The sequence below is a fragment of the Thunnus albacares genome, chromosome 20 (genome assembly GCF_914725855.1).
Source record: "Thunnus albacares chromosome 20, fThuAlb1.1, whole genome shotgun sequence".
In the NCBI taxonomy this organism is placed as follows: Eukaryota; Metazoa; Chordata; class Actinopteri; order Scombriformes; family Scombridae; genus Thunnus; species Thunnus albacares.
The window spans coordinates 1,953,720-1,969,422 of record NC_058125.1 but is presented as its reverse complement, the minus strand read 5'-3'; the positions used below and the strand labels follow the sequence as shown (position 1 = coordinate 1,969,422).

Sequence of the window (15,703 nt, the reverse complement as noted above, 5' to 3'; positions counted from 1 at the left end):
TGTATTCACAGAAATAAGCTTTCTGTGTGTTTCTCAACTGATTCAAGTTTAAAACTCTTGTGTTAGGAATATATTGTAAGTTAACTCTGTAAGAGTTTATCTAATATATTATAGTGGATTACTCTGTGTGTGTGTGTGTGTGTGTGTGCGTGTGTGTGTGTGTGTGTGTGTGTGTGTGTGTTTGTGTGTCCTAACACTTACCAGTCTAGCATGTGTTCCCTGCTGTTTCTTTTGTTCTTACCCTGCAGGACTGCTATTAACTAGGCCTTACACAGTAAATCCAGCTCATGTTAGTAAAATAGTCACTTTGTCAGCCAGTTCGTTGGTCCCAAAACTTCAAAATTTGAATGTGGATGTGCCATAAAACCATAAATGCACTATGGGCAATATTTCTGCATCTGTTTTTGAGTTTTAGCTCAATTGGTAGAGCAGAGGTTTTCCATTGATTTCTTGGTCACAGTCTATAAATGTTTGTGAGAGTGAGCAAAATCTCATGCCACTATTTCTGTCAGGGGCTGTCTGATGTAGAATGTTTGCCTGGTACTCTGCCTCTCCAGAGAAAGATGCTGTCAGTGTCTCATCACACAAACACAGCATCATATCGTCCATCTTAGGCTGTCTTTGTCTCTTTGACAGGACAAGACAGGAATGACGACACGGCAGCAATAATGTCCATGTCTGTAGTTTTCTGCTGCAGCAGGAAGTCAGTCAGCGGCTGGCAGAGGGAAACACAGAGGAGGAACAGAGGTGGAGGTACCTCTGATAGGAAAATCATGGAAATAGCTCCATGTTCTTTAATATTTTCACCAGAAGCTGACCGGTTGGAAATTCACTGCCATGTTACTGAGGCCATGGCCACAGTAATGCATTTGACAGATACATAAAAGTTCACAATAGTGTTTCAAATCATTTTCCAAGAGTTAACCAGCCAAACTCAAACATGAAGACAACAGGAAAAATGTTTGAATTTATTCTCTTACTACCTGCCACAATGGCAGTAAACAGCAGTTCTTTCAATTCAAAGATATTAAAGAATAAGTCTGGTGATATTTCATATTTTTCATATTTTCAACAAAACAAAAATTAATTAATCTACTAGCAAGTATTATGTGTGTATAAAAGTCTGATATATCGTATTCCTTGTTGCCGTAGAGCTCCATTGTTGTCCAAAAAGTATTAAAAACACCTGTAAACACTCACTGAACCACCACCGCTGAAAAATAGTCCACGACAAATATAGTAATTCCTCCAGTTTGAGTAACATTTGTTAAAACTGCAGATGTTTCAGGGAAATTACTGAGCCTTTTGAAAACTAAACTGTAGGGGAAACTAAATGGGCGCTTCACCTATTTTATGTGCAGTTCAATTTACTCATCAATGGGACTAGTCAGTCTGAGAAAACACGTGTGTTTTCTGTCTCCCAAGTTTGAATACATCTTGGCTTGGGCTTGAGAACTCACTGATGTTACAGTTCTTTCAAAGAAAATTGATTTAAAAACTATTATAAACTCAACACAACAAGTAAACTCTCACTTATATAACTAATTAATATAACTATCTCAGAACTTTTCCTATTTTTCCCTGTAATTAGTACCAGATTACATAGTTCTTTCAACTAAACATCTATTAAGATCAAAACAGTGTTTCAAAGCCTATTCCGTGCTGATGGTGCATATTCATCCCTGCCAGAGAAGAAATACTGAATCCTCGTGGAAAAATACTGGGTCTGAAAATATGAGCACCAGCATAAAAAAGGGGCAAGTTTTACACTATAGAATGTAAACTGCTGTCAATACTAAAACCTCCAAATTCCCCCAAAAAATGCTGAGGACATGATCTCATGTTCTCAATGGTAGCTATACAAATCTGGAAAAACAGCAGCTAAATAGCAGCTTCATTCTAAGATTAACAGCACTTCTTCTCATTTCTCCTCCTCAAAAAACATTTAAAAAATATTGGCCAGCCCTTAATATGATGCATTCAACAGATGAGTACATTGAACAAGGAAGTGCTCTTTGTGGAGATTGGAATCCCTCCTGGGTGTGTGGGGAAGGTGTGTGGGTGTGTTGTGTGGGCTTTCCCCATACAGCAGAACTCTAAAGGCCAGCCTACACACTCAGGATCCCGCCTCTACGCTAGCCATGACATCCAGCTGGAGTCTGTCAGCAAAACAGCCAGCAAGGCAGAAACCATAGAGGAAGAGGACAACAAGAGGACCGGGGGAGAACAAAGGCTGTGTGAGAGTGAGAGTGTGAAGAAAGGAAGAGAACTGTGTGACAGAGAAAGTGTGAAGTAGATGGGGATGGAGAAAGTGTGTGTCGGTGTGACCATCCTGGTGTGCAGAATAGGCCCACTCCTACACTCACATTCCTCAGTATTATATGGAAGTCAACAGGAATGACAGTATGGACATGTACATCCTTGACAGCTGCACAGTGAGCAGGAAAAGAAGAAGTACCTGCAGCAGGAAGAGATGTGTAGGAGGTGATGGTCTTTTCCCGGGTCTGAATGCGGCGGGAAACCTCAGACACAGCAACTCATGGCGTTCTGATTGGCAGGTTTGGACCTCCTCGGGTTGAGGTGGTCTCAAACTTCATTGGGCAGAATAGAGCTTCTCAGAAAAGGAGACTAGCTCCCATTTATATGCAGAAAATGAATTAAAAGCAAACTCCTACACACTGACATTTGTTTGAGGTTTATTTCACAGGAACAACCACACACCACCAGTGGCGGAAATTCAAGCACTGTATTCAAGTAAAATTCTGATGTACTGTATTTCCATTTAATGCTACTTTATTATCTTTTCAGGTCTTTCCACTAAATTTTATTTATCAGCTGTAGTAACTAGTTCATTTTCAGATTCAGATTTTTACATGCAAAGCATATGATCAATTTATAAAATATGATGCATTTTTGTAGATTAAACTAGCCAACTTTAAGTACTGCATACTTCACTCATAATTTAGTATTTTTATATACGTCTTATTGCACCTTTCACTTGATCATCAGTGCATACTGCATACCATAGTATTTATAGCCAAAGCCAGTTTGCAACACCCTTCTGAGCTGGAATAATATGGAATAATATGCAGATTCACACAGCTCAAGAAAAACAAAACAACAACAACAAAAAAAAATAATTTCCAGGAAATGTTGTCAATAATTTCCTAAATGTAGCTGCAATGTAACCGTTCATTCTTAGGGCATTTCTTTGAAAGGGTTATGTAATTTGGTAGTATATTGGAAACTGAAAGTTAGTTTGATAAATAAGACTACACACTGAAAAATAAGGTTTCCTGTCAGTTGTTAAGAACCAAATTTATCAGGATGTTTTGCAAATCAACAGTATGAATCCAAATGTTATTCAGGAACTTACCAACTAAACCAAGTTAACACTTTTTACATTTTTCTTATAATTTGTACCAAATTGCACCAACCTCCTTTCCGGAAAATGTCCTAAAACATAACCGTCATATACCCGCATATTATTCAGAAAAATTCAAGGAAATTTGTATAAAATTAGTTAATCTATAAAATAAAGCACTAGCCAAACCAGTGCTCCTATGTTGGAATACTGCTGCCTGTCCCTATGTGTCACTTTGTGGTAATTTAATAAAACAGAACTGGATTTGGGAATTTGGCCCATGTGTGAACAAAATAAACAAAAATAATGAAGGCCTTACTGATCAGAGGTCATCAGAGGTCATCAGCCAAGAATGAGACAGCTAGAGACATCACATACAGTAATATGTAGAATCCTGGGTATGACAAACAGTCTTTCATTGTCTGACAGATCCAGCTTACCACATGAATATGTAAACATGTGCATCTATGAAAAACACATCACACCAAAATCTTTATATTAGATAGCACAAACCATGGAACTCTACAGGTAAACACTTATGTAATCTTTTTTGATCACATAGTGAAGTACAGCACGTGGATAGCACAAGCAGAGTGCTTCACACAGCCACAGTTTGTCTAGTGGCGCCCCCTGATGGTCAGACCTCACTGATCAATGTCAAAAGATTAAAAATACAATATTACAGACATACTAACACAAATTTTTTAATCCTTACACAATAGCAAAGCTGACATAAACTTAAATCAGATCATCAGTGATGAAAACAGGACAGACTAGTGTGCTGATGGATTATTATGTGTTTAAAGGAATAGTACACTGCAAATGAAAAGTCACTAATTGTTACTCAGCCTATAGCTGTTGGTGAGTGGAAACTTTATGTTAGCTGTTCAGGAACCAACAAAAAGTATTAATTGAACACAAATGTGCTGATTACAGTGCATTTTCGATAAATTCATTGAGGTTTGGAGAATTTACTGAGACACAAAATTCTTCAACTTAACCTGAAAATCCCCTCCTTTGGTATTTCACAGTCTTCTCTTACAATTGAAACTAATGAGGGTATATTTTTACCACAGAACTCCCAAGTAAACAGAAAATGTCCACTGAATTTCTATAATTAACTTGTGCATTCTAAAGTTTTTTGTTGACAAATGAACTAGTTCAGTCGAGGTTGAGTTTTCACTGACGTGTGGATAATTAGATAACCACTGAATATCAATATCAGGAGGAATAATTTCATAGATGACGTGTGGGACTTTTTTAGTCTTCATTTAGAACCCAGACACATATAATTGAGGTCACACTCATGTCTACAAACACAAATTCTAATCAGTCACTTATTATCCGCCACTACACAGTAGACATAGGTGATAACTCCTGGCTTCAGTATAGTCAGTACAGTCCATAGCTCATGATGTTGAGCTGCTACATCTCTCCATGCTCTCTTTTCACTGCTCTTCTCTGCTTTCATTGGTGTTCCTGTGCTGAGAGGCCACTACAGCCCTGTGACAATGACGCCACTGTGTTATTAAGCTTTGTGTTGTACTACATTCATCTGTCCCCCCCTTCATCTCCCTCTTCATCTGACCCTGTTCCCTCTCACACACAGCCTTCTGCCTCTCTGTCAGCTTCTTGCTATAGATCCCCTCTTTCTTCCCCTCAGCCACCCCCCCCCCCCCCCTCCCCCCTCTGCTCTGTCACTCTCTCTGTCTCTCTCCAGTTCTATCTTTTATTCAATGAGCCATGACTCAATTCACATTTGTCTGTTGTTTGCATGACGCCTACAGAGTTCCTCTCAGAAGCTGGTGAAGGCAGAGCAGCTGGAAACACTGCTATATATGAATCTACTTGTACTTAACCTCATGTACACGAGCTGTAAATGTGAATTTCCAAATATTTAAATTAGAATGATAGATAGCACTAAAACAAAATACATGATTACAGTTTTACTTTTGGTGTGATAACATTTTAAACACATACATTACAAAATTCAAAAAGATTCATAAATATGTGTCTTATATTAAAAATAGGGTTTTTACAAATATCTGCCAAGTTAACAAATTAATAAATTTTTGTTAAGTTTTTGCACTTCAGTCAGCCACCTCACACTGAATAGATTATTATGTTAATCTCTGTACAGCAGAGAAGTGGAAATGACAATAGTAATTTCCCCCCCAAGTGAACGTAAACTCCAGCCTGCAGGTGGATGCTGGGTAGTGGTTAGTTTTTCTGTATGGACAGCAGAAGAAGCAGAAAAGAAAGTGTAAGTGAAAAAGTGAGTGAAAGGTGTTCGGTTTGGCAGCAAAAGATGATAGCTTAAATCTGCAGAGAAGAATAAGCTGAAGAATTTAGTGAAAGTGAAAGGATATCCAGAAGCATGTCTTATGTCAAAAAGAACTATCTATTCAAAAAAAGGAAATGCAAATGAACTGTTTTGAATAGGGTCTCTAATATCCACCATTGTTTACTTACAAAAGAGGCACAGATTTAATGGACTGTCTGGTAAAAGCAGATGTATCTAGAAAGAATAACTCTTTTATTAAAGGAAGTTTTCCATGTAGAGTACATCCTGCACGTCAGACAAAAACATGGTAAATTCATGGATTATCACAATGAATAACAATACTAAATCAGGTTGTTGATAACATGTAATACAGTAATGTAATATCTTTTCATTTGATCACGTAAAAAATATTACATCTGCACTGAAGTTGCATTGGAGGTAAAAAATAAAATTGAAGATATTTGCATTGGTCAGTGAGGTGGTGTCGGAGGTGGTGATGTTGAAAAATCTCTGTTGAAAAGAGAAGAAGAGACATTAAAACATTAAAAGTAATGGCCTGCATGAGGAATACAGTGGTCTGTCACTGTTAGATGAACGGCTCCTCACCTGATGTCCACAGTGTAGACTTACTGTTTTACAGGTACAAAATGAGTCAGTGAAAGCATTTTGTCACCTGTGTGTGTTTGTAGTTTTAAAACTTTTAAACTTTGAAACATAAACCATAAACCCATTCTTTTTCAGTATTTCAAGTCCTTGTGGATCCATTACATCTTCTTTGTCAAATTGTAGACGAGCTTTAAGGTGTTACTAAATGAAATTTTTACCAATGCAAATAATAATGCATTACAGAGAACATTTGAACTTATTTGTGCTGCTAGACAGAAATAAGCTTTCAAAAAAATAAAGAAAATATTTGGAAGCCATCACATGTGTATCAAACTGTACATAAGTGCAGTTTTTGAGCAAATGAACGACTTCAGTCTCTGGTTACAGCTAGCAGAGGAGGCTTACATTTAAAAGTAGCTGATATTGTTTAACATCTATTCCTGTAATTTAGCTGCAAACAACAGTTAAGCAAGAAAAATGTTATTTATAATGATTTATCTCTTTATGGGAGTGGATGCGAGCAGGAACAACAGGAAAACAGTCAATGGTATGAACTGAGCTCCATCTAGTGGAATCATATAAACATCATCTAGCCTGTTACCCATTATCTGCAGTGAGACACATGAAAATTCCCCTGCCAGTGCTACAGTCCGTTATTACTGTTATTGTTCCATATCAGGCCTTTATCATTAATAATAACACATTTAATTTGTACTGCACTTTTCATTTGCAGTGAATCTCAAAGTGCTACAGTCTTAAAAACATAACATTAAGAAAATAACAAGAGTTAAGATGAAAAGCCTTCCTGGTGCGGAGCCTAGTGCTGAGGGCACAGAGGAGCAAGCTGCCGGTAGATCTGAGGGTGCAAGTGGAAGTTTGTGGTATGATTAGTTCCTGTTGGTGGGGAGGCACATGTCTACTGATGGATTTGTATGTGAGTAGCTGTTATGTATGGATACTGACAGTAGCTATTAAAAATGAGACACACTACTATGATTAAATGATTTTAATTTGAAGCATCATCCACCTTTGGGTTCCCAGCCAGTATGGACTTAAGACATCAAAAACAAAAATTAAAGTGACTTAAAAATGAAAAATAAAAATTATTTATCTACAGCAAATTAAAAAATTTAAACAACTTTTACATATATGGCCCACACTCACATAACTTACCCACATGTACAAGTACATATAACAGGTTTGTATGTTAGAGGATTCACTGTGTCGTCCTTATTGGAGGAAGCCTTAAGATGCATTTTCCAACACTGCACCCATTAACAGACAAGAGATTATTATTCAAAGCTCTGTATGCAAAGAAATGCATGATGTCACACTTCAATGTACCCACCGAAAATGATAAAAATTAACCTAAATAAACCAAAATAAACCAAAATGTGATTCATTTGTCCAGTGAGTGTAAATGACACTGCCTGTCTTACATACTGTATAATACTCACGTCACTTCTTTCAGCATAATATACAACACTGTTTCCAAAAGTATATCAGGACATAAAGATCCATCATGGTACATCTTGTGCATAACAAGTAATCATTTTGAATGGTTTCTTCTCAAGATAACTTAACCTTCTCATTATTTAACAATAAAGATGATACCTTTCATTTGTGCAATTATCATGACATAATTATCTCAGGATAAACATCTGTCACATGAATATGACACCACAAAAACATGATTGTAGATAATTAATCCATCACAAGAAATCCGTCTGCTTTCTTTAGATAATTAAGTTACCACTACAGAATTTTGCCAGACTGAATATGGGAATGATAAGGAGGTTGTGGTATGAATTATAAAATTATGGAAACAACTGGATTAATAACTACATAAGAGTTCATTTACAATTTACAAAAGAAATCTGCCTGTATATGATATTCACATATATTATTCAGGCAAAATATATTAAAGAAATTTAAAAAAAAAAAAAAAAACACTCACAAGTAGTTAAAATCACCCAGAAAAGAAACCTCAATAAATAAATAAAACACATTAATCATGTAATCAATTAGGGGGAACTGCAATGGTTTCGTGTTGCACTTCCATAAAGCTGTAGGACTTATTAAAGACAGCTTCAAAAAGAAAAAAATAATGGTCCAAATCAAAGCAGCAGATGCAAAGATATTATGATTTTTAGTCTGTAGTGTGGGTCAAACTCAAAAATGCTGGAACCTGGATGGAACAGCATCTTGTTAGGCCATTCAAAAAGACCATCCATCAATATCCACATCTCCTGTTAGTAACTCAGGCTCTCCAAGCCAAGCTGATATAACCCTGATGACATTATTAGGGCTTCTTTTCTCAGACATGACAATCACAATATCACAATACAGGTGATTCTGCAATACAGATACATCAAGATTAATGAGGATAATATATACATCTAGAACAAAGGAATCAACCACAATCACTGCATTATGATGAAGTGCTTTCAGATTCAGTAACATTAATATTCATAGACAATGAGATCAAACAATGTGCAACACAATTCAGTTCTAGCCTTTTGCACATGTATACATGTGTAACCTTACAAATGCATAAAAACTGTGTAAAACAGCCATAAACTGGCAAAAGGCTTAACCGGCGGAAAGCACAGAAGAGTTTAAGTGTTTGCAGTGAAGAAAGGACACATAGAAGCTCTCGGCCACGTTTCCCATCAGCATCTTGAGGCTATGATGATTGTAGGCCCATTGTACGTCTATGGGCTAAGATCGTCTTAGCCTTATGATATTTTAGGAAACAGGACCCAGATCTTTTCAAGCAGTGCAAATTCAAGAACAGTACAAATGGCACATAACTTTAAAAAGCAGAAAATAATGAAAAATTCATCACCCAACGGTAGACCAATACCAAATACACAACATGATACCCTTATCTATTGTGAAGAAATCAAGATTTCTTAAACAGCATATTACTGTATTGAAAACAGAAGTGATTTTGTTTCAAAAAGTGATAACCTATCTAGCCTGCATACACATAAGAATATTTTCTTAAAGCTATAGCGTTGGACTTTTACATATAAATGAATGTCCGTTACATTCAAGGCCTTGCCAAACGAGTTCACACAATGTTGATTAAACCAATCATCGCCTGGTAAACCTCTCTGTATTTCACAGTATATGAAGTTTTAAATCTGGTGTCAGGTTTGATATTCCCGCACTGGCTGGATGAATGCATTCTGCACATGCTCTATGGGCAGAGCATGCACACTAGAGACTTCCGCTGGCCAAGCCAACTAACTTCCGGTTAGCTCTCTGCTAACTTGAATAGGGATAAAATTCAAGTAAAACTGAATCGTGCGGCTCTTCCAGACTTTCCAAATGTTATCAGACCGAATGGATCAAATTATGATAGTGAAACGAGCCATTTTGCAGAAGTTGTGTGACGCCAAAAACAATTTATCTGCTGTTTTACAGCCACAACAGTAGCAATGGAATAGGCATTAGTATATGTTGGCAATGTTTTTGTAATTATTCTCACTGCCAGAGGGGGGAGACAAAAGTTTTGCACTGCAGGTTTAAAGGAATAGCTCCATATTTGTGAAATTTTGCTAATTTGCTTTCTGTCAGAGAGTGACATGTTTATAGATATCAATCTCATATCTGTGTGTTCAGTAAAGAGCTGGAGTCAGGACGTGGTTAGCCTAGCTTAGCATTAAGACTGGAAGCAGGGGGAAGCAATGGATACCCTGAAAGGTTCTCCATAGTTCAGTTCTGAGGCTGAGCTCTGACAGTAGCATACAGCATGGATGTCTTATGAGATATTATGTGTGAGACTAGTAATATTGTCTGGCTTTACAATGTTTCTTTAGCTAATGTTAGTACATAAGGAGCTGCAAAGAGTAGCCACATTAGCCAAAGCTACAGCTACAGCCATAGATGGACAGGGGAAACAGCTAGCCTGGCTCTGTCTTAAGTTCAAACACCTCTAAAGCTCACTAATTAACACACTGTTTATTGTTTTTATATCTGTACAAACAGTGTAGCCGGATATGCAGCACACAACTATCGGGTGTATGGAAACACTGTTGTTTGCCAAGAGATAGCTCTAGCACATAACTCCCCCTAGAACCACTAAATGCCCCCAAAAAAACAACACATACAACACGTTCATTAGTGAGCTTTAGACGTGTTGGTATTGTAGGTGTTTTTTGAACATTTTTGGACAGAGCCAGGCCAGATGTTTGCCCCTGGTTCCAGTCTTTATGCTAAGCTAGGCTGGGCTTGGCTCTGAACTGAACATGAAATCCATCTCAGCATTTCCTTAAGGATTTAGAGAGGTCCGGGGGCGTGCTCCCCCAGAACATTTTGTACATTTTAAAGTTAAATGCATCAATCTAGTGCACTTTGAGAGCAAAATTAAGAGACCAGATCTATGAGGAACTTTGTGCTCTTCTTAACAATTTTGTGCTCTCTTAATGTTTTTGTGGTCACTATTGATTTCTACTGAAAACAGCTGTAATGATTAGTCAATTGACAGAAAATCAATCGGCAACTAATTTGATAAACCAATTTTTTAAGGAAAAATATCAGCTTCTCATATATTTGGATTCGGACAGAATATGACATTTGAAGACATCACATTAATTATAACCAACTATATTTTCTGAGCTTGTGTTATGTTTATTACTTGTTTCTGCTTGTTTCACAGGAGGACAAAACATCAGTTAATGCAGGTTTAATGTTTTGTGCCACTGTGCTCAGAGAGATCAGTTGAGCTAAGATTAAAAAAGGACTGTTTAACTGCATTTACTGAGACTTTCAGGGTGTCGCTGAACCTGCTGTCAGCTCAGAGGTGGTGAAGCCTGTCAGTCACTCCCAATACTCGGGCAGTGGCTGGCATGAGTGAATGAAGAACCAACCAACCACACTGGGTGGCAGCAGAGGAGGCTGCACTGTCGTCTGGTTCAAAATAAGTCCAGCTGCCTTCGCTGCACTCAACACCGGAGCACAGAAACAGAAATGAGCCATTTCTTTCCAATACAGCTGGTTTTGCTCTTAGACAATCTTAAGATAAGACTTTAACATTAATAGTCAGTCATGCTGTTGTCATGCTTTGCACACCGATGCCTGAAACTAGACAATATTGAACTGTTTTACAGTTTTTTTCCCCCAGATTAAATGAAATACACTTGTAGCGCCAGCACTGAGATAAATGTATTGCTCTATCTCTCAGTAATTCCTCTCCTTATCTGCGAAATATTACATACTGAAATTGCAGCTTTGTGTTAACTTGGAGTCGTGATGGTTAGCTTAGCATGTCTATAGGTAGTAGCGGTTGCTAGTAGCTAAAGCTGCCCGTATTTAACCTGAATGCAGCTGCAGCAGGGCTCCAGTGTTGGCAGCTGAGTGCAGCTGAATCATTTCACATGAACAACTCACGAGCACCAAGAGCTTCAACATCACTGAAGCAACGGTGCAAAACATGAGCCACCACAGTCTAGGTCATTGATGAGAAACACTGCATCTTCCCATCTCACTCTCTGACTGAAAGTGAATAAGCATATTTCCCCAAATTTTGAACTATTCCTTTAAAACAAATGATTGGAATGACTAAAGCCCATTTTTACATTTGCTCTACAATAAAATACTTTACAACAGTCCTGTCTTGTAATAGCAATCTTTTTATGCTGAATTCTATTTTACTATTGAATGCTGAATATTATTAACTTTTTCAGTGAACACATCTAGTCTGAAGATATCTTAGCTGTCTAATGACACAATGGTTAGCCTTTACTATACTGGCTGAATTGCAATGTGATTTTTTTCTGGATATTAAGATTGCAAATGACAGAATAATATCTGTGGACATTTTTGGTCCATTTCTAAATAATTGGTAATGCTTATGATTGGCGCAGTAGGCTTCTGATCAATCATGCCATTTCAGTTCCAGCCAAGTGTGGCTCTACAGGAAATTCCCACCCAGACTGAAGGGGGTGAATTTCTGGGCCTGCTGGGCTCCAATCTCAGCCACATACAGGGCCCCTGTCTTCAGGTCCAGGTCTACCAGGTGGGGCTTGACTTCTTCAGACAGCTGAATCACACTGACCACTCTGCACTGGCCAATCAAACCCACTGGTGGTGCATCCAGCAGCGAAATTTGATTGGTGTTGAGCTGGACAACAACAAAGTACTTCCTGTCCGGGGTCAGGCGGACAGAGTAAGGCGCGTCCTCAGTGAAGCAGCTTCCCCATGTGCCCAGCCACTCCCCAGTGATGGAGTTAAAGACCTGGATCCTCTTATTCCCCCTGTCAGCCACCCACACCCTCTGGACGTTATCCACAGTCACGCTGTGGGGGATGTAGAACTGAGCCAGGCCTTGTCCTTTCTCTCCGTGCATCCACAACACCTCCTGATCTTTTGACAGTTTGATGAGGCGGTTGTTCATCCCACCATCACCATCCACGATGTACATTTCCCCAGAGTCATGAACGAAGATCTCAGCTGGCTGGTCAAATTCCAGAGGGGACAACCCAGTGCCAGGCTTCCCTGGTGTACCAAGTACCTAACAAATACAAGCAAATATTTAACAACAAACAACAGATTGTATTTCATTTGCCTTTTCTAATTCTACATATCACACTTGATACTTCAATGGACATCAAATCCTCAGTAAAGCTATCACCTCCAGAAGCTTCCCAGATGGTGAGTACTGTTTGATGCAGTGACCGTACGGGCCGTTCCCCACATCCGTGATCCAGACTGTAGGGTTTGATGAGGCAGCATCTGCTAAAAATATCCCATGGGGCATCTCCAAGGTGGTTGTGTTCCAGGCCATGAGGAAATCTCCATCTGTGGTGAACACCAGCACCTTAGGCACATTGTCACCTAGAGTAGAAGCAAAGCAAAGGAAAACACTGAGTGAAAAATTAACATCAAGCAACACATTTTATCTTGATGTGATTTTCACTTGTTCACAGTAAACTATGGTCAGTTTTTATAGATCCCTAAGGTTGTTGCAATGATGAATGATAAGAGAACAGGAAGAAAACAAATAAAGAGAAATTTGAAATTTTAATGCTTAAACAACCCCAGTGTGTGCCAAAGCATATTTGGTACTACTTTCTAATAAGGCACCCTTTATCAAGAGTCAAGCTGATAAACCTAATGGTTTAATTAATGGCTAATAAATAATTTACAAATGCCTTATATATCAGCCATAAGCCATTAATAAGAACAAGTTTGAGTTACCATACTAACAAGTCCTGTGTGTATCCAAAGTTCTTTCTCTGTGCTGTAAAGCCACTGTTGTCCAAAAACTATACAAAATATGTCAGTGAGTCACACTGTTGCACTGGGTGACATGTTCCTTCATTACCATGAACACACACACTGCAGTTTATTTTGACTCAATCCCACACACACCGTCCTGCTGCCAGAAATACTAAGTACAGCACTAAATGTGGACTCATTTGCTACTAAAAGTAGTCCCCAACAAATTCATTATTTACTCCTGTTTAAGAAATGTTTGTTAAAGACAACAGTGACTGGCTGTTTTAAAAAAGGAACTAGTTTGTTTCATCTTGAGTAGGAACCAATGGGCTTGGGGCTGAGTCACAGACGGAAAGTCAGACACTATTGACAGAAGGACAAACACATTGTTGGTTGTGGTCTTCACATTGGATTAATTTACACTAAGAAAAATCTAGAATAACAGCAGCTTTATCCTATGGAGTCTCTATCTCTCTAATAAACAATCAAAGTTACAAATTGTCATTAATAAAAAAAAGTCATTAATTAAGGGTCATGGGTTCCTTTCTTAAAAGTCAGATAGTAAGTCATATGAAATTATAAAAAGTTAATAAGTCATTAATAAAGGTTTTTTACAACAATCTATCAAGTCTGCTACAACGCTAATAAATGATGTAAGCACAGAGGCTCTGTTGTCATTTTCCTGAAGTCCAGTGGTCAAACAGTCTATTGGAGCGATCTGCTGATAAACTAAAAAAATAAAAAGACAAAACAAGGGTCTATCCCAATACGCACACTCGTGTTATATGCAAATCTTTACATGCCTTCTTATATAACATGTTTGCAGTGAATGACAATAGTGCCCAAGTGTCCATAAAGCCTGCAGGCATAGGGAAGTTCACTAGTTCACACTGGGGCACACCTAGTTAATGAGGCAATCCTGTGAACCATGCAAATACTCTCCTATAAATACATGGAACTACATTTCCATATAAAGATAACAGATACATAGGACAGTACAGTTAAAATCAGATGATCAAACCCCAGGTCATGCTGGAGGAGGATAAACATCATCTAAAGAGTTATTTCACAACCTGGCAAGGAAATTTATTAGAAGGTATTTTTTTCCAATGACAACACATGTGAGCTTGCTTTGCCACAGTGAAATTCAAAATCTACTGGTGTCTCTGCTTAGTGGTCAGGAGAACCTACACATCTGCAAATCACAGTACAAATGAGTAAATGAAAGGGTGAATAATTAATCATTTCATATTGTGTAGTGATATGAGAGGTTAAATAACACATTAGCTATCTGTGACACACAACACAACTCTGGATACACATTCACAAATCTTAGGAGACGTTTACAGATATCTTTTACAAATATCAGTATGCATTTGCACAACCACATACACATTCACATACCTCAGTGAACATTTACATTTACACAAGTCTTGCAAGTGTTATATTCTCACAGGAATATAATTCAATATATTTCATTTATATGTTAAAATATATTTTTATATAATTTTATTTTCCACACAAGACATGCTATTACCAATATAACCAAGCAAAAAAACAAGCATTACATTTTATTTGTTTATTACATTAACAAAATAATGCAAAAAATGATGCTAGAATTAAATGAGTTCAGATGGATAATGTATGTATTTACCTCTCTGTGCCACATACACCACACCAGCATACTGGTTGACAGCCACTCCAAACACCTGCCCAGTGAAGAGTTCCGGGTATTTGGGCCAGGTCAGGTCCAGCTTGTACAGCGGTCTGCCCAGCAGCTGGTAGTCCCGTCTGAGGCTGGAGCCGCCAGCCTGCTGGCTGCTGATGCTGCCGTACAGCACCATCATGAGCAGGACTAACGAGGCCATGCTGGACAATATTAAACACGTATGACCTCTCTTTTTCATCAACATGAGTGGTATCGCTGCTTAGCTTGTGCTTGCTTAGATCAATATCCTGCTTGGCTGATGTTCGCTAAATATGCAGAAATGTTTGTAAGAGCGCTGCAGAGGAAGCCACACAGTCCCGCAAACAGACGCAGCCTTAATGTGATAACAGCTGAGAGGTAATTAAGTTAAAATCCGGTTATTTAAGTAGAATTTGAAACCAACTGACAACGTCAATGTAGAATTCACTTCCTCTCAAAACCCAAACGAAAACAAACCATCGTGGCAAGTTAGACTGATTAACACACAGCATTTCCGTTCAACACATCGCAATAA

The 15,703-nt window shown here is 38.2% G+C and overlaps 1 protein-coding gene across 1 annotated transcript; it reads right to left on the bottom strand.

Annotated features, from left to right (window-relative positions):
- Positions 1 to 7,245: 7,245 nt before the first annotated feature.
- On the bottom strand, positions 7,246 to 15,670 carry LOC122971651 (NHL repeat-containing protein 3-like). Its single transcript, XM_044338390.1, has 3 exons — positions 15,136 to 15,670; positions 12,895 to 13,097; positions 7,246 to 12,774 (listed from the first exon to the last, which is right to left on the bottom strand). Exons 1-3 carry the CDS (start codon positions 15,392 to 15,394, stop codon positions 12,175 to 12,177), a joined length of 1,062 nt encoding a protein of 353 aa, XP_044194325.1. The 5' UTR covers positions 15,395 to 15,670; the 3' UTR covers positions 7,246 to 12,174.
- Positions 15,671 to 15,703: the final 33 nt, after the last annotated feature.